This window comes from Cryptotermes secundus, unplaced genomic scaffold (assembly GCF_002891405.2).
Source record: "Cryptotermes secundus unplaced genomic scaffold, Csec_1.0 scaffold699, whole genome shotgun sequence".
In the NCBI taxonomy this organism is placed as follows: domain Eukaryota; kingdom Metazoa; phylum Arthropoda; class Insecta; order Blattodea; family Kalotermitidae; genus Cryptotermes; species Cryptotermes secundus.
In genome coordinates, this window is record NW_019738883.1 from 548,437 (window position 1) to 569,343 (window position 20,907).

General features: G+C 36.9%; 1 protein-coding gene across 1 annotated transcript in view; it reads right to left on the minus strand.

Moving 5' to 3' along the window:
- Positions 1-20,907, minus strand: part of LOC111871261 (RIMS-binding protein 2) — a 103,179-nt gene that overhangs the window by 38,807 nt on the left and 43,465 nt on the right. Inside the window, exons 11-14 of the mRNA XM_033754175.1 lie at positions 17,916-18,032; positions 7,445-7,659; positions 5,805-6,048; positions 2,920-3,051 (exon numbers count right to left, since the gene is read on the minus strand). Coding sequence (XP_033610066.1) covers positions 2,920-3,051; positions 5,805-6,048; positions 7,445-7,659; positions 17,916-18,032 — 708 coding nt within the window. The remainder of the gene's footprint in view (positions 1-2,919; positions 3,052-5,804; positions 6,049-7,444; positions 7,660-17,915; positions 18,033-20,907) is intronic.

A 20,907-nucleotide genomic window follows, 5' to 3' on the forward strand; every position in this document is an offset into this window, starting at 1 on the left:
AAAAAATTCGTGAAATCATCAAGGAAGATCAACGACGGACCATTGAAGAAATTGTGGAGCTGTCAGGAGTGACTTGGAGCTCAGTTCAGCGAATTTTGACAGAAGATTTGGGAATGAAAAGGGTGGCTGCGAAATTCGTGCCACGACTGCTGACTGCTGAACAAAAACAAGGTCGTGTGAAGCATGCTGTGCTTTGAAAGAAGAGTCCAGAAATGATCAAAACTTTTTTTTTCTTTCCTTAAAGGAAAAGAGACATGAAAGGAAAGCGTTTTGCTTATGTTGCTGAGGTGAAGGAAAAAACGACGGAGGCGCTGTCAAGCATCTCAAAAGATGAATTTAGACAATGTTTTGAAAAATTGAATAAAAGACTAGACAAGTGTATTAGCGTAAGTGGAGAGTACTTTGAAGGGGATTGAAGGTTTGTGCTTAAAATTTGAATAAATAAGTTTAAGAAAAAATAAGTTCGGTTTCTTTTGGGTACCCCCTCGTATAACAGAGAGATTCAATTTTCAACATGAATAACTCAAATAAGCAGATAATATAACATATTATTAAAGGCAGAAGCTGCTCTGAAGTTGACCAGAGTTCTTTTTACTTCATTTAAGACCATCCAAACAAATATATTAGAAAATAACATTCCCTCTTGTTTCAGACAATCAAGTATTCTTTCAGTGCTTTCAAGAACAGCTGAGTCATTAATCTTTCTGGAATGAACATCATTTCTTCACATGCACTTGCATCCATCCCAAATGCATGGCCCTGTTGGTTATTACATCATACCAAAAGAATGTATATATAACTTCAAACTACCCTACACACACACACACACACACACACACACACCTCAAGACCAAGTTCACCAGGTACACTGGTCATGATTTGGCCTCTTGTACTAGCCCTGGACGATAGACGATGAGTGTGGTGCAGGCAGTGGAATCAGAATTTGCAGGGTAAACAGAAGTACTTGGAGAAAACGTGCCCCAGTACCACTTTGCCCACCACAAATCCCATAAGACCTGATCTGGGATCGAACCCTGGCCATCACAGTGGGAAGCCAGCAACTAACTACTAACTACTAGAATTCATTTAACCACTATTTATAAATAGCTTCTAGGTAATTTCTTTTTTCCAAATTGGAAATGTAATTTCATAATTGGATTCAGCTGTCACAGTAACAACCAAAGGACTAAATAAAGATAGCCTACTATGTGGATAAACAGTTCTGTAAACCACACTCAAGGTATTTATAAAGGCACAGAAATGAAATGAGTCCTCTTCATGAATTGCATATTATTGCGGTGTGGACACCCATTGCCAGGCAAAGACCTCAAATCAAACAATGAGACAACAGCCGTTACTATGCAACAGCGTGGAAACTAGCTTCTACAACAATAAAGTTACTGTTGGAAACAATGTTATGTAACCTGCTGCTAGGCAGCTGTAACAGGTGGACTTCAACAATGACACCTCTGAGAGAAATACAGGAACCAGTACGAAGGTCTGAATGGCGACGGAGAAACAACAGAGAGGCAAACACAAGGGATTGCCAACCATCGGAAAAAGAGCGGGTACTGACAAAAAATGGAGAATGACAGTGTATACACTAAGGTCCCTTCACCATGCACTGCCAGTCATAACGGAAAGGGCTGACCCTAGGCTAGTCCCACAGGGCAGTGCCAGTAATAAACCATGCCTTGTGACCATTGACGCCAAGGGGTATATGACTGTCATCAGGGCCAACATCACTGCCAGATGGCCTGAAAGACAGCAGAACCAATGCTACATGCTGCAGACTGTATCTGGGGAAACTCTCCCAATCCTGAAGGAAGTTTTCCTGATACTGATCTTGGGCTAATGCCCACTCAAAATTGGGGTATTTGTCACCAATTTCACCATAAAGTTCACCTTGGGACTGGACAGTCTGCGCGCATATGATGCATTTCTAGACCTAGGGCGCCAACCACTGCGTTTTGCAGGGGAATAAGTATGTTATGGAGCGCCGGAGCAGGACCCTCACCTCTCAACCTGGTCGTGGCCTACAATCAGGTAACATCTGTACATTGCAAGTGGTAATGACTCAATTGGAGAGCCCCTCAGGATGGAAAGTAACTTGATAGAACCAAGCCCAGAGGCCCTTGCTCCCAAAGGACTCTATATAGCCACAACCCTTGGTCCAAGACAGCTAGAAGGTACCAGTGAGGGTCCTCAATGCTACCCGTTGTGACCAGAAACTAACGAAAGAATCCCAACCTCTGGCACACTGTGAGCCAGTCACTGTGGTGACCTCATCCGATGTCGAACAACCACATGTCCGAGACACTACCCCGAAGTTAAAGGACGTGATTGCAGTGGTCAGGCCAAAACTGAGTGATGCTAAATCCCGAGAGTTAGAAGACCTATTCACCTCTCTCTTCTATTGGTCTTCACCTTGCAGTGTAAGTGTTGTCAAACTAGACATTACTGAGTGACTGATAGTGAAGATTGTGCACAGACATGATGAAAAAAGTTGTTGCAAGTATGATGTGGAAACTCAGCTTACTCTAGCAATCCTGGCACTTTCTTACTGAACAAGGATGGGGTAGTGATGCCCCACTGTGTGAGCGAAAGTATCAGTGATCCTTACAGCATGCTTTAGATTCAGTGTCCCATACTAGGCCCCTCCACACACACACATATGTGATGTGACATTTGTTTCTGAACCTAGACCTTCCACGTCTATAAGTGTACAAATAAAATTGTCAATGACTTAAAAATGTTCTACAGTAGTATCACGTTGCTATCTTTTGGCTGCTCTTTACCTATAATAACACAAGATTAAATAATTAAATAAAGTTATGACAGCTTGACAGAGTTCAATAGGCTACAGTTATGACTTCAAAAGTTAACCTGATAAAGTATTAGGAATGATGGCAGTCTCACCTTTAGGCAATGTTCGGAAGTCGACGTGACAAGAGAACCTCTCCATCTGCTGGCTTGCCTTCTCATCAAAATTGGGAGCCCGTATATTCTTAGCTCGTACTGTCACCCTGTACACCGTATTAGGAGCTAGGCCTATAATGGTAATATAATATATCATCCAAGTGCATCCAGCAATCAGCATGTCAGCTTTGTCGACAAGTAATAACACATTAACTCATACACAGCTGAAAGTGTACATGTTAAATGATACTGGATAACAGCTAATCATTTACTACTCAAAAAGATGTCCTTATTAAAATACTACATCAAAGAGATAATTACATTATATCAGCACCACAGAACTTGAAATCAATTATCCTACCCAATACGAGCAGTTGCCAATATAATATTCCACTGTAACTGTGATGCAATTAGCACTCTGCAGCTGCAACTAGTTCTATGAGTGCACCACTGAATACTACTTGCAAACATGATGTGATTGATGCTAAAGCTATTGATGAAGCCAGTAAACCACTAAGCAATAATCGAAATAGGCATCCTGTATATCATTCTTATTAAAAAACAGGAATAATTCAGCTCAATAATAATCTGTCACAAAAAAAGTAATTTCACCAACTTTCAAAACTGAAAAGACATAGAACTCTATTTGGGTCATTTATGAAACATTCAGTCCTGCAGATATTTTGAAAACAATGCTGCAAAAATATCCCTATATCAAACAAAACAAAACAACTCTAACAAGCAGAAGGCAATGTAATCTACAACAGAGTTCACACATGAAGCTGGATTCATTCATAAACTGAAATGGAAAAACGCTGTTACCTCTGTATGGAACATAACCACCAATGTGAATAAGAAAATTAGTTAGAAAAGACACTTTTTGATACCCAAACATGAAATTATACAGGATTTGGACACAGACCTTTAAATCAGTAGTGTTCTGAAAATTTTGGAATGATTCTAAAGGAAAATTATGTTAAAGTCTGATAATTCTTGCTTCTATGCTTGGTACCTGTAGACAAGTCACAGTCCAAAGTAGTCCAAAGACGAAATTTTCAATTTCTATAATTTCAAGTTAGACAAGTATACATCTGTGCTTAGCACTCCAGATTTCTGAACACTGACCATAGATTCCTACTGCTGATGGATCAGGTAGACAATTATATTTATTTGCTTTGGTTTATTTAATGTGCTCTCAATAGCTCAGACTTCACAACAATAAATGACAAGAAGTTCAGTGAATAATGAATTGGAAATAATGTGAAAGTCAGAGATCCTCGCCTAATTGAATCTATTATGTCAACATTTGCTTGGAGGAACTGAGAAAAATCACAGCCAGAAGCGCTACTCCCCAGGATGCCATTTTAATACAGGAGTTTTCAAATACAAAAGAATTCCGTCTATTCGATCATGATGGCCAGTCAGAATTATTATAAAATTCAATGGCTATATAGAAGTATATGCTAAATGAAAGCAAGCCTGAACATGTTAAATGTATCAAACACATACAGAGTGTCCCAGGAGAAAAGGTCAATATTCTGGGAGGCCAAAGTATCAGTCATTCTAAGCAAGAAAGTACATATGTGCATGTGCCCTATTCCAAACGGTTTCTGAGATAGAAATATTTCACTGTACAGTTCCAAAATTGTTGATAAGAGAGAAATATTATGTACTGTTCCTAATACCAGCATTTATTGTTCAAGCAAAAAAGTTGGTACAGTTTACCTAGAATAGTATATTTTTTTTAAAATTCTGCCATCAACAACAATGCATTTTGAAACTCATGTGAGGATATGGCGTGTTGCTCGTCCGAGTGCAACTTGACATTTCTTTATGGAGGCAGTAACTTTCATTATGTGATCAAGCAATTTGTCTCGTGTATTCACTTTCCTTCTGTATAATTTACTGTTCATTCAACCCCATAAAGAAAAATCTAATGGGGTTAGGTCTGGAGACCTTGGTGGCCAGTTAATGAACTGCCATGACTGATCCATTAATTAGCGAAACTGTCACTGAGATGTTGCATCACAAGTAGGGTATAATGAGAAGATACTCTGTCATGCTGAAAGTACATAGCAATCCGTGCAGCCAAAGGAACATCCTCTAGTAGTTCTGGTAATCCATTTTGCAGAAAGTCTATGTAATTATGTCTTGTCATATGATCATCTAAAACAATGGACCAATAAACATGTTACTGAACATATGGCACCATGCATTGATAGAGAAACAATGTTGGAAATTTGTTTCCACAGTACCATGCAGACTGCTGTGAGACCATCGATGCAAGTTACGCATGTTGTTGATTCTGTTAGAGGTGATAGCAGCTACATTAGTGAATAGTATTAATGAAAGCAATTGACTATTAATATGCAACCAATGACAAAATTCTAGACATAAGGCACTGTCCCTTGCCTGTAGATTTTGCACAGTTCATGGGTGAAATGTGTACGAGACATCATCATGCAGTGTTCATCATATACATGTTTGTGAAACACCAAGATGTGTAGAAAGTCTTCGTGTGCTAGTACTAGGGCTACACTGTACCCTTTCAAGAATATTTTCCTGTCCTCCACATGTTGACGTGCTTCTCCAGATGACACATGAGAACTGGAAAGGGTACCACATTCACGCAATGTATTGAACACCTTGGAAAACACTCTATGATCTGGAATTCCGTGCACAGGAAACTGTCGACGGTATTCTTGAACAGCAGCAGTGGCACTACCATCACAGAAGCAGTAAACGTGCAGCATACCAGCATATTCGGCATTTTTCACAACACTCCTATAATTTCACTAGCAACAGCCCAGAATATGGTCCTTCCTTCCTGGGATATCTTGCATACATTATATGAGCAGACTAATATGAAAGTAAGAACACCATACCAGTAATTGTATGCCTGTAGACACCTGGTTTCACAGTCCGAACCTCCACATTGTTGACACAAACAACATGCTGGTGGTTGCTGTTGCTAGGCAACCAGGAGATAACAGCTGAGGTGCTTGTTACATGGCTTGCTTTTACATTGCTTGGACCCAAAGGTGTGTCCTTGCAGATGACCATAGTGCATGCCGCATCACGAGATGTTCGTCTGTTAGGTGTGACTGATCGCACACTGATTCGATGAGGCTGCAGTAAATAAGCACAATATAAACTAAAACTTCAGCTTCATTTCCTGAGAAGCCTAAATATTTTGATTGTCATCAATACCTACACTATATTAAAACAAAAAGCTCTTCTTATGAGTGTTTGCAAACTTGTTGATTGCCTATTAAATTTTATCTGTACATTCATATGCATAAAAAACTGGCGAATTGGACAGTTTCAATATAGTTTGTCAACATATTTTATTTTAATTACAATCAGTCAAAATAACGGTCACTTTACATCAAGATCTGTATGCATTTATATGCTTCTCTTGAGAATATTATGTTAAACATTTTAACAAAAATTAAAGAGAAAAACAAAACACATTTGATTCCTTATACACTTTTCTGCAGGTCTTGATGGCTTTTGAGATAATTAAACAATTATTACATAATGCACATATTTTGTTAAATTCAGACAGAGCATAAATAGATAGTTTGTGTGTGTGTGTGTGTGTGTGTGTGTTAGTCCAGAAAGTAGTATCTTTCTCGGCAACTCCAATTGAGATCCGCAAGCTGGTTCAAGTCCTATTAACGATTGTTCAGGTCCTGTTTTTGTCAGGGGATCTGCGATTTCATTCCCAGCAATACCCTAATGGGTTGGCACCTATATAAGCATAACTGTGTTATGTCTGGCCAGTTGTGTGAGGGATTGGTGGCAATCCCAAACCAATTACATAAATAGATCACTGGCATATAACCTTTATGGTATACAGCCTGTTGCGTGAGTACAAAATAGCTTAAATCGGGACATCTACACAATGATATCTACAGAACGAAGACAGAAATATATACTAACATAACATTTGTTTATTATGCACAGGAGTTGTGTTACATGTTTTGAACTTACCTAGATCATCATTGTGTGAGTCACAATATCAAACTAAGTTCTTGAATTGGGTTACTTTAATATGGATTCATATTTTACAATTTGAATACTGAATACATTATACTGAATATGCTATTGTAGAATATAGTTTGAAGACTGAAGCAAAATTTCAGGTAGTCATGAATATGATGAAATTTGACATGCCCTTATGTAATCTGTGATAGCAGAAGCAATTTTTTAAATTTACATAATTAATTCAATTAGACAATTAAACCAAGAACATCTCATTTTTTTCACTTTTATTTACTTGTTACTATAAGAGAAATGCTCGAGACCCAGAGTAAGAATTTCTTTCAATGAAAACAACTTGTACTCCTCTATATTCTTCATTGTGATTTATTTATTTTAGCCAACCAAGATGATAATCTACAATATATCTTCCTGATCTTTGTAAAATTTCCTTTAGTAAAAAACAGTCTAGCTAAGAGAATCCATAACAAGCTGTATGTAATGTGAATGCTATATAACTGTGTTAAAGTATGCTACTTACTCTTGTTGAATCAACACCCTCAACTAGTGCTCTGGTCCGCTCTGATGCCTTGATGGTTGTCTTGAGAACACCATCAACGTAGACATGGTATGAGTCTATGGTTCCAGGGGGTGCATCAGGTGGGTTCCAGCCAATCAAGACACTCTTGTTCAGTTGCCTCTCCAGGGTAAGTTGTTTAGGTGCTGGGACTAGATCCGAGAAGAATACCACTGCTGCTGCAGTTTGCAACCCAGACAGACAGAGCACACGGACAAGAGAGAACAGGACAGTCTTCGAAATGATAACCATTGGATTGTTGGAATGGAGGAAGGTGGGAAAGCAGCTCTATCTCTGTTCAGCCACCAGCCAGCAGCCAATAGCAGAAGGAATAAAAAGGATCCAAGGATAGAGCCATGATACAAGCTGCATGCCTGATCTGCTCCACTCGGCAAGAACTGATGATCTAAAACTACTCAGTTAATTAGTGTCAAAACAACTTCGAACTAACAATTAAACTTCATAGCTCTGCAACTGAGCTTGTGAAAGACTGAGGTTGTAAATTACTTTGCATGCCAATGGATATTCATAGAGCCAGTAGTTCATGACCAGAAAAATCATCATAATTTATATAGTCACTTTTCCACTGTAATGATTTAAAATAAGACAGTGGGTTTCTTACAAAATATAATATAAAATAAACATAAAACCAGAACATATTATTCCTTTTGTATTTTAACAGGCTTATTTACTGTTGCATCTCTGTTCCTTGTGCTCTTAAACTCAACAAGATAATACAACTTTAGGAGACAGTTTACAGCATTATACACAGACTGTATTTGTCAACCCAGTAAATTACTAGAAAGTAAATCCAGAAAATTACTAAATACATACACATTATTATTTTAGTGACCTGGAAATATCATTCACACATCCTGTCTCTCACTGAGAATGTAGCATTGTGTGTTGTCACTGAGGAAGGTAAATAAAAAGTATCGTAAACAACTGTTATGCATTGGAGACTTCACTACACAAAAATATTGTGCTAGATACTGATATGTTACAGTCACCAAATTAGGTGTATGAAAACACAACTTCAATCTCTCAGGCTTTCAAATGCTCATTTATTGCTATCTGGAACAATGTTTCAAATACTTGCAATCACTACTCAACATCCCAGGCTCACCCATGCAAGGCTTCCTCAGCCCTAACAAAGTACCAGTCTACATCATTACTCCCTGAAATGCCGATCTATTGATCAGCCACATTAAACAACACACATAACTTCATTAGTTCTAGGTCTAGTTAAAAATTATGCTTGACATGACGGTGTAGGAAGACAATATCAGTACTGTTATATTTTAGCGTCCTGTTGCACTGATTTAAGTCCATGATTTATTTTATCCGTCTTCTAGTGCATACATTCATCTATTCCCTCTTCTCACTCATTTGTGCCGAAACATGTAGTGAGTGAGAAGAGGGGATAGATGAATGTATGCACTAGAAGACGGATAAAATAAATCATGGACTAATATCAGTACTTCAAGTGATTATGGTTGCAACTTATCTTCCACAAAGAGAAATTAGAAGAAACACTCATGAGATCAGGTGCTTGAAGTAGGAGAAACTCATTAACTTATGGGCATGCATGATATTATTCCAGTGAAATCCTGATACAAGTTTTCTCAGCTTAATTTTTTCCTTTAATTATGACTTGAATCTATTGCCCGGGAGAAAAAATCTGAATTCTACATTTCCCCATATTTATGTTATTTATGTTTCTCTGAGAAACCATAAGCAGAATTTTCATTGTAAACCTTACTGAAATACCTAGGAGTCAATGTCTGCAAAATTCTTGTATATATCATACTGCTCTATAGAAAATTAACAGTATGCTTTTATGCATGGAAGACAGATATCTACATTATACTGGCACAGATCTTCGTGCATGACTGTATTCATGCATCGCAATCAACACTGTGAACTAGGCCTTCTGTAATCCACTACATGCAGATATGCTCCCAGAAGGAAATTCAGAGATAACTTCTGCCTTATGAAGATATCCAGTTTAAGTATTTTGGATCAGGAATGTCAAACTGTTTGGAAACAAATGTCGATACACATTTTGCTTTTGAGTGCATTCAACTGTAACAAACAAACTGTAAGATCCCAGTCCTTGTACTGTCTCTAATTTATTTTTAATATTAAGGTTTCTTTTGTGATATTATAAAGCATACATTAGGTAAAAAAGATGCAAGAAAAGACTGTTAAAGTTAAATCTGCTAAGGTAATGGTTATGCGAACATTGCTCTTTGACTGAGAAACCTTGACCATAAGAGCAGAACAGATAAAAATAACATAAGTCGTTGTAAAGTGATTTTTGAGATAGGTTGGTGGTTACACGCTTTTAGATGAGAGAAAATGTGAAGAATCTGGAGGAAAAATTGACATGTGCAGAATCTGTGGAACAAATAAGCTATATAGAATAAGCTGGAGGGTATACACGTACATGTTTAGAATTAAGTAACTAAGAAGCCAAGAGGTTGCTGTGCAGGTGGGAGACCAAAGACGAAATAGCATGTGGAAATTCAATGGAGCTGGAATGGACCAAATATGAGCCCAATCCTTGTAGCTGATCATGACAATTTTTAATTTATGTTTGGCCAGTAATTAAGTACCGGTAGAGGCAAGGACTTTTCTGTTCACAACTATGTTTGAAATCGTTCTGGAACACACCCAACCTCCTACCAAATGAATACTGAAGAATTTTTCCTACTCTATTACAGGGAGCACTATGGCGAAGTTATACCTTCACTCTCTTACATAGCTTCATATGAGGTGCTCCAACTGATTCAGTTGCTTAGATGCATGATAATAATCCACAGACAGAGGGATTGAAATATATGAGTGCATAATTATTCTACAGCATATAAGGGAAGAGATTCCATTGATTCCCATGAATGGTTAAGATGAAAAAATTTTGTTGATATTATTACAAATTCAAATCAATAATTTTTCCTCTTATTGGATCTTCACTAGAGACTCCAAGTTTCCAGCAAATCTTATGGCAAATAACTTTATCTACCACAGATGAAAGTAGAGAAAAAGTTATTTTTAATTAAATCAATTCTAATAATGCTTAATTTTCCTGAGAGTTTGTTCCAAATTCATTTCTGAATTAAAGGTACATATTAAACTCCTAGAACCTGACCCCATTGTCCATGCTATAGCAATGGTTAAAATGAAGTAGTTGACTGGTTGTTGGGGTGACAAACAGTACAGCCACAGAAACTGAGAAGGGCCAGCAAGAACCCTGAACAGGATGATGTACTCCAGTGAAGTTGTGACAGGCCCAGCTAGTCAGCAGCAAATGGATAGCAGTTAAGCTTGAAGATAACAGTTTTCTCAAATATGATGCCATATACTGTGCTGCCTTTATTTTCAAGGTGGGAAAGTAAGCCTAGCATGGAAAGAATGGTATGGATATAGGAGGGGATAGGACTGATAGCAACGCACTGAGTGAAGTAACAGGAGCAAAAACAATGTAAAGACTACTGGCCTTCCAAAAAGTCGTTTTCTAAGGGCACAGTGAATGAGAGAAATAATGGCCCTTAGTGAATGAAAAGGAGGTAGAGAGAACTCTGGAGAAACAGAACGAGCACACAGTGGCTATTTAAAGGGCCCTTTTCAGATATAGAGTGTATCTGAAAAAAACATAAAGCATTAACACAGGCTGAATTCAGAGTGTAAAGTGGGGAGGAGTAGAGGAAGACACGGAAGCAGTGAGCACCAGTTTCCACAAAGAGTTTTACAGCTGATGGGACATATATATGAGAGAAAACAACACACCAACATCCATGAACTACACAATAACACAAATACACCCATGCCACAAGGAAGGTTGCACTAATAGGTCATTTGGACGAGAAGATGATACCCACAAGAAGAATGGGATTTAACTGGTTTTAACTAAATTTAATTAGTGTTGACCTATTTTAATTTAATTTTTTTTTAATTATGGACTATATGAAAGTAATGCAGATTCAGCTTCTCCTCAAGAGGGGCTCAGCTCCATAAGTAAGTAAGTAATGAAAGAAATGATAAATTGATGCAACAGGGTGCTCAAATACAATATAAAAATGTATCAAACTGATCAACAACTTTATTAGGAGAAACCAAAAAAAAAAAGACAGCATGCTACCACCTCGTAAGGATGAAATCAAATTCAAGATTAGACACACACATTTTACATAGTCCTTAATTTGTAAAAATAAGTAAGATTCAGAGCTGGACATAAAGGCATATGGATGATGGAGAATTATTTCTAAGGATAATTTAATGTTGGACACACAACTAATGACATCTTCTGTATAAGCTAGATAAGCATTTTAAACACATAATCAAAAATGACACAGATCATTATCAGTAACATATCTATTTGGGAAACATCCATGCGCAATTCACAGTTTATATTTTCTTTTTTTCTAATATGGTACCAAAGATATTTGTCAGCATTTATTAAAAAAAAATGTTAAATGAGGCAATACAATATCATCACTCTGTTATAATTTTATTAGAAAATAATTATCTGATTCCAAACACAGCTTGACATACCTTATAAGGTAAATAATCATAAAAGAACCAGCAAACCGACTAGCATTCTACATAGCAAACTAACCCATTAAGTGTACCATACTGTTTATAATGGTCTGAATGGTACACTGCTACAGAGCTATATCCCATTTCATTAGCCACAACTGAATCAAAGTAATGTTACTAAAAATCAGCCTAACTACAAACTAACAAATTAACTAACCAACAGGGAAAGTGAAAAGAAAAACGACTTATCTCTCCATGGGGAAGAAGGGGGACTTAGAGAATTAGTGCGACTGACTTTCATTTCAACGCTTCAACTGGAAAACATCGTAATAACAAATATTTCACTCCACAAAATAAATAATTCAATAATTAAAATAAACAGCAACCACAGATAAACCAATAAAGTGGTAGGGATATGCAAGTGAAAGAGCAATACAAATTACTGGTACCTCAGTGTCTGACTGGCAATTTGCAGTAGCCATATCATAAAAGAAAGCAAAATCTAATATTGTGATATCACTCACAGAAGTGCAAATTTCTCTGGTCTACAACAAATGGGTCCAAATGAGAGATAAACTAGGCCTTTGTGTGTGTTCTACAAACGCTTTCAATTTTGTCAATTCGGTTTACTAGCAGAATTTTCAAGGAAATGGTAATTATCCGCTTACAGGTATGAAAAGCTCAGTAAGGAAAGTATATCACAAGCAAATTATGGTATTCTGTGAAGTTAACAAACTGCAGAACCATTCCAAAAATTAAACCAAAACATAAGCTACTCTACATCCTGATATAACATTGTTTTCGTAATTCAGTGAAGCCTAATGATTGTACAATAACTAAAGTGAAGGTATTCCTTCAAAGATCATTTCAGAATTTTGCACATCTTAACATTTTCAAAACCTATAGACATGCTTGTTGTTTTATCATTTTGATATAAATATAGTGTGAGGATGAAATCAATCTCATCCTGAATAAAATATGGTCTGATTCGCTCTTCCATAGATTTTTAAGTAACTTAGTGATTTAGTGTTTCTCAAAGATCTCAATCATTTCTGAATACAGCTTTGCCACTAACACATGTCTAACCTCATTTTTCTGTTGGATATCTTTGTTGTCTGAGAAAAGATCAACGTTAATTTTACTGCAGATGGTTTCACTGAGGTAATTAAAATTATTATCTATAAATTTCTGAACCCTGAGTATTATTTATGTTGTACTTCACAATCAGCATATCTTGCACTGCCAAAAACTGCTGAATAGAAAAAAAAAATCCCACTCAATTCAGCCATTACAATTAAAATCGCCTAACATAAGTAATTTCCAGATCAAGTATATTCATGTTTGATATTTCGTCAGTATTCTGATCATGTAGTGAGATATAATATCCACTAAGGAATGCTACATGTACTCATTCTGAGAAACGCATTTCCTGGACATCTAAAGATACCGTGGTTTTGTAGTTTACAGAGCAATTTGTAGGTCAGCAGTAAAATTCCACAAAATGGATCACACACCATATATATATGAACATTTATATACAAAATGAGGACAAGCCTCCACACTTTATATACTACTAACATCAATAACATATATCTCATATTGCTAAAAGCAGTCATAAGTTCATAAGAAAGTGGAAGATTTATTGATACTGAATATGACTGAATTATATTCTTGTGTCAAGAGCACACATACTCAAGAAACTAACTCTTTTATTTCACTTATAAAGAGTAGTTAACGTAGAGAAACTTTAAATTTTCCTGCTTTTATGTGACTGGAAACAGTTCCAAGAGACATATAATAGCGTCTAAAGAATTGGGCCATTAGCAAATTATTTGATTTTGCTTCCAACTGTGACGTGAGAATAAAGCTTAACCTTGCTACAAGCTGGAAGGTCGTGGGTTCAGGTCCCGATGAGGTCATTGGATTTTAGTTCACCTAATCCTTCCAGTCGCACTAGGCCCTGAGGTTTACTCAGCCTCTAACAGAAATGAGTACCAGGAATTAATTAATTTTCCTGGGGAGTAAAGCGCGGCCAGCGCGTAGGGCTGACAATCTTACTGCCACCTTTGAGCCGACTGTCTAGACAATGTGGGACCCTCAATGTCTCACAACCCTATGGGCCTTCATGGAGTGGTACGGGGATAGCTTTACTTTTTTTTTACTTTACTTGCCAACAATGTTTAGCCTAATCCCAATAGTGCTGAGGAATGAGTGAGGAAAATGTGCAGAATGATGTTGAATGGCTTGTTGTGCACCGAAATATGCTTGTGCTAGCAACTCAAAATTTATAACAGCTATAGTAGCCAGCCAAATGTGTGATACAGGGTGAAATTAATGACAAGGCTGACAACATTAGGAACACTAAAATAGGATGGAGATTGAAAAAGACTAATTTCATAATTTATATTCTGTTCTGTCTTGTTTCAAAAAAGAAAAACTCTGTTGATATTCATTGCCAACAGTAAAAATAATTACATAACAGACTTTGAATGTTACCGAAAAAGTAGAATTAAGAATAAAGTCATTTGAGGCAGTTCAGCAGGATGTGGTAGCCAAATGCTCAACCTCAATTGATCTGATACACTTTACCAAGCAGCTAGGCTTTAAATAGCATTCAAAATCTGTTTGACCACCTGGAAGAGCATTCTAAGTCATACAAAGGTGAAATGTTGGTTACAGCAATCTTCCAGGCAGTCCTTCAATAATGCAAATATTAAATTCTGAAGTGTTCTGACAATGGTATATAACACTCAGATTTACTGGGTTTCTGGATTTTATTCATCCTCTGGTATCCAGTGAATGAGGTTAGCTCTTTCTAATGGACCCAATGGAATGCCTCCCCCACCCCTCACCTGAGAATGGAAACAGATTCAGTTTCTGAAACGTTGTATTCTCTAGTTTTTAGAATACTGAATGACAGACAAAGGCCAAAAATCCAGTAATTCTGAATGAAAATATTAACTTGACTCTAAATTTTGTAGTGCTTTTGTACCATAAACTGTAATACATAGTGTATTAGAATAATAATTAAAATAGAAAAATGTGGGCTCCTAATCACCCTTGCACCACAGCTAGTAATGATCTATTACATATCCCATTAGTAGCCCCGTGCCATAAATAAATTATGTTAATTATTTAGCATTGCAATCTTGACATATAATGATTTAAACGTTGCTGATTATGGTCTCACATTAGAGTTAAGTATACTTTTTTACACAAAACTGTACGTTAACCTTTATTGTCCCAAAGTAACCTCTACTGCATTACAAGAATGCTTCTGATGCCCAGTGTACCCCATGATGGCATGCTAATATCATTCTGCCACTACACTCCATATATCCCTTTGTGATACAACTAACTTTCAGAAATACCTGTGGGTGGATCATGGCTTAGACTGCATCACTGAATATTTTTTTTTTTAATATAAGAAACTTTCAAGGTGCCTGCAAGTGGTCTGACACAAAGGATTCACAAGACAGCTACAAGATAATTACTTATAAATGGGAAGGAGGTCAATGATCACTAACATGCAGGTATTCTATGTCACAGGCATGTTTATGGATATGAAGTATAAAAAAACATATATATGATTTATGTTACACCCATAGCTCAATGAGTTTTTCGTTACTGAATTGTTGTCATTGCATCATATGATGAAGACTTCACATGAAGATTTCCATGCTTGTTTTACTTGCATTTTAATGGTAGGATTTCCAAGACAAGGTGGGAAGGGCCTAGAAAATAACATATCAGAGATCTCCACGTCTTTTATAGAGGGCTCTGTGGTACAAGAACTGAGGTCAACAAAGGCTCAAGTTCAATGCGGGTTTTTTTTGCTGTTTTCACAACAGTCCTCCAAATATAAATGGATGAGACAATCAGGTAATATCACCAGTATTAGGACACCAATGTCAAGGACCTTACCCACTACCTAACATGACAGTACCCAATATGTGCTCGCTTTTGCCCTTAATCATAGAGAAGGGACATGATTTATCAGAATATCTGGAATACTCCTAGAGTTTTGAAGATTTCACCAACATGAATATGGTAGTCCCTGGGGCCATGACACCATGTACTATGGTAGGCAGGTACAAATGTTTCTGCATAACACAGCCTCCCTCTTCAGGGCAGATTAGAGGAAAGCTGGGAAAATGACTGGTTAAATAGAGGTAGAGGAAAAGGAAATGAGCCATGGATGATATTATCTGGATCCCTTTTGGAATAAGAGTTACATGATGGCCATGGTTTGGAAACAAAGAAATATTTGTATACCTACTACTATGCAGCCCACAGAGAAGACTAATTGGAACTATAACATTTCAAAATTTTATTTGAGAGGTGCTCAGATTGAATTTCGACAGGACAGTGACTATCCTAACCCAGGCAGTCTGTAGTTTACTCGGTCCTTCTAGGCAAATGCCAGGAGAGTAGTTAAAATTAGATCACAGCCGTTTCCTTCCTCATCCTTCTCAGTAATCATTCAGGAACCACCCTACCAATCAACGCTCTATACTATGAGCTATAAACACTGTCACTATACAGACCATGAACATACTTGAGTAAACATCAAAAAAAGAAAACCATGGAAGTTACTACTGCATTGCATAGAGCAAACTCACTAAAGCCATAAAGTTTCTGGCCTGTATTTTGGAGGCGATTCATTTGTACCTCAATGGGACAGTGACCATTCTGACTGAGGTTGTTTGTAGTTTTCTTCACGCCCTCCAGGCAAATGCCAGGATAGTACCACAAATTAGACCATGACCACTTCTTTCTACATCCTTTTCAGTAATTATTCACCAGGCATCCTACTATTCAATGATTTATATTCTGAGCTCCTGACATCACTATACTGCTTATGTTTCTATAAAGAAAAGTGTGTGTCCCCTTATTTGCTTGTTTGTTTGTTCTTTATATATTTCCACTCCAATAGATCTACTTTGACTAGAACTGGCATAGTAGTAGAGAACCTCCATGGGGAGGGTTTAGATACTCCAAAACATGCATACCCATTTTAGATTTTTATCACAGATAGTTTCTGAGAAATTGACATTTTCAGAATAGGGACATAAGATTTATTTGAATATTATCACTTATACTGGTCCATCAATCCCTATAGGAAGGATTTAGGTTTGGCACAATAAAGGTTAACAGCATTTTTAAAGCATCTTTGCATTCAAATGTTGCTACTGGTAAAACCTGTAATAATTATTGTGGCCAATGGTACTGGCTATTTCAGACAGAGAATGATTATATTAATGTGAAGTATCAAATAAATTCTGGTAAGAAAAAACAAAAAACATGATTTTAGATAATCCAGACTGGGATAAGTAAAGTTTAACTTTACAAACCTGACATAGTTTCTAGAACAAAAATGAAACAATAATTGTTGTTACAACTTACAAGAAAAAAAAACATTTCAATGTGTTCTTGGCAATTTCATTGGATGGGAACACACAGCATATTAAGTGACAGTATTATTAAAAATTAGTTTGGTCCATGATTTCCAAATTCTGCAGTCCAATGATAAATACAAACTTTAAAAAATTGTGAATTTGTGTTAATGAAGTTAAAAACACCTTCAGATTAATTACTGAAAGACTTCTATATAAGAACAGAACTGAAGGTTTTAATTAATACTTCTAACATATTCATCAAAGGTATATGAACTGCTACAATCATGGAGAACACAAATGTACAAAGAACGTACGTGGAAAACTGTGTACACTTTGGCACATATTGAATTTTTTCAAATTTTATTTAATATTAATGGATATAAATTAATTATTTTAATTATTTAATGTCCAATAACAATACTCCAATTCTGTTTGTGAAACAACAGCAAAGTAGGTCATATACCTTATATAAAAGGATAGACAGAGAGATAGTTTACCTGGCCCCTCACCCAGCTGCTCACCAAGACCTTCATCATCTTCTTCTAAGATGTCTTCTAAGTCTATGTAACTGTAATCACCAGGAACCAATGGCCGTTGCCTGTTGTATCCATCTTCTGTAACAAGCATATTTATTTTTATATGAACTGTTTTTTGAGAAGTCTTTGATAGCACTTTCTAACGGAAAAATTTTAGAGAACTATTACATATAATAAGTCAAAGCTGAAGCTAGCAAAATATTGAAATTAGCATGTTATAAATATACAACATAGTGTCATATCCTACATCATATATTAAACACAAATAAAAATAAATTTGTAGAGCACAGCTGCAGAGAATTTTTCACTTATCAAAATTTTCAGTATTATTAAATCCTGGAATAATTTTCTGAATGATCATGATAATATTCCTAATAACATGTAGAAAAGTTCACATAGCTGTTAAGGAACAAATAAATAACGCATATTTTTCCCTTTCATAATCACCAGTAATTGTGAGTATTTAAAAATTCTAAGGGAGGTTGGAATACAAATAATAAACTTAACATATGCAAGGAATCCATTTTAATAATAGATGGGTCTCTTGAAAACTGGGCAATGGAAAGACTTTCTTTTTATTGCTAGTGGGTGGGACTAAGTCCCTTGTAAGCGGCCTCCGTAGTCTAGGGGTAACGTTCCCACCTCATGACTCAAGGTACATGGGTTCAAACCCGGTGGAGGTCATGGAATTTTCAAGGGCGGAAAAATTCAGGGAACAAGTCCTCCGGGAGGGACTTTAAGCCGTGTGTCCCATGTCGTAGATTTACGGCACGTAAAAGAACCTCATGTCTCTAGGAGACCTCTGAGCTAAATTAGGCAAAAAAAAAAGTTTCCCGCCCAAGTAGTTTCCAATGCCTCCGGTAGATGGGACAGTATTAGGTACTGCTGCCAGAGGAGGGCCGACCTCGCTGACAGAAAGGGACTAATTATCAGATACCACTGCCAGTGGAGGGTCGAAACCTCGCTGGCAGAAAGGGGCTGATAGCGAGCACCAGTACCGGTAGGGTATGGAGACAGTAAAAATTAAAAAGGGGAACGTACAATAGACTATTAGTCGCAGTGCATGGGGAAACCCACCCCTTCAATACTGGATACTGGATAAGTCCCTTGTACTGCAGCCACTTCTGGCCTATTGTACCAGCCCGAGATATGACAGGTGAGGGTGATTTTGGAGGAATTGGTGGAATGAAGATTGGCAAGGGAAACCGAAGTACTCAGAGAAAACCTGTCCCAGCGCCACTTTGTCCACCAAAAATCCCACCTGACCAGAACCGGGATCAAACTTGGGCCACTGTGGTGGGAAGCCAGCGACTAACTGTTTGAGTTATGGCGCGGCCATGGAAAGACTTACTATCAGTTCAATATCTCCTATCATGTCACTGACAAACATGACGTCCAATAAGAGTTAACAGGCCTCATGAAAAATTGATGGTAAGACAAAACTTGTCACCTTGTTAAACCATTAAGATGCTGGACATCACTCATTGGTGCACTTGTGGTCTACTGTGTGGTTAGATGCATACCGAATGCCTGCAGATTAATAAGGCCAATACTTTATGAAGAAACAATTAATTCTAAACATTATATGAGGTTCATTCTGAGACCTCCTCTTTAATTAACTGTGTGATGGAAAAAAAAATGGGAACATATGGGCATTCAATGCAGGTTAACACAACAGTGTTCCTCTAAAAATCTGATGGATCAGTTAAGTGAGGCTTTTGGTTAATGAGGGGCAAATTGAGAATTTTCACCTGATTTAAATCTGTGTTAATTTTCTATTTGGAATAAACTAAAAGGTAAAATTTAAGTGAATATCCTCACTCTTTGCTAGAACAGAAAGAAAGTTGCTGGAAAAGTTTAACCTATCTCCAGAGAACTTCATCATGTGTGCAGAAACACTTCTTCTAAGTGTAAGATCTGTGCAGAAACAGAAGGCTTGCAATTCCAAGAACCTGCCATAAAACAATGCAAGCTATAATTAAGGTGAAAATTTGGCTGCGAAGCTTGGGACCCACTGTACTGTCACGTGGAATGCTTGCCATGACATCTTACAGAAACCAGTCTATTCTTAAATTAGATACTTTGTATTATCTTACAGCCAAATTTGGCATACATGGCTCCAAAATTTGAAATAGAGAAATAAGCTGAATTTCATTATCATGGCACCAATTAATCAAAACATTTAAAATTATTAAAAGTTATATCTTCCAGGATTATAACATTGTTTAGTCTGGTGAAAGTCAACTGACATTAGGAGAACATGTCACCTTCATCTTCAGGACAAGAGAGTAAGCCAAGCAGGAAACAAGCTTGATGCAGGCAGCAAATAGAGCTTCATGATAGTTTCCTGATTGGCTCACAATTCGATCCTGAAGAAAGAGGTGAAATGCTTCTCCAAAACGTAGGTTGATTTTCAACAGACTTCACGGTATTATATTCCGGAAGACAGAACTTATCACCACAGCTGTGAGAGCTTCAAATCCTACACATAATTAAGTTTTTTGTGGCAGATAACAGAAAGATATACAAACTGTAATCTTCAGATTTACAGATCCATTTAATACCAGTGAAAACTGTTGGTTAAATGTGTTGTGCATTATGATAACTTAGAAAACAACTTCAAAATATATATCATGGTTCAGATACTTGTTACAGGATAAGATATTTTACATATCATATCATTAAATAATAAACAAAATATTCTTCCCATCATCTGACTTCAGGACAGAGGCCAGTCAATGATGAAATTCCTATAATTTAAGAAGAAAGCAGTCTTCTGGGATTTGGCACCGTGTATATGTGGTGTTAACCGACATTTTGGAGGAACGTATCACCTCCATTTTCAGGGTAGAAGAAAAAATATAAGAAATCCACAAGCGAAGAGACTGTGAGAACCGGTAAAAACATGGTCTCTTCGCTTGCAGATTTCTTATATTTTTTCTTCTACCCTGAA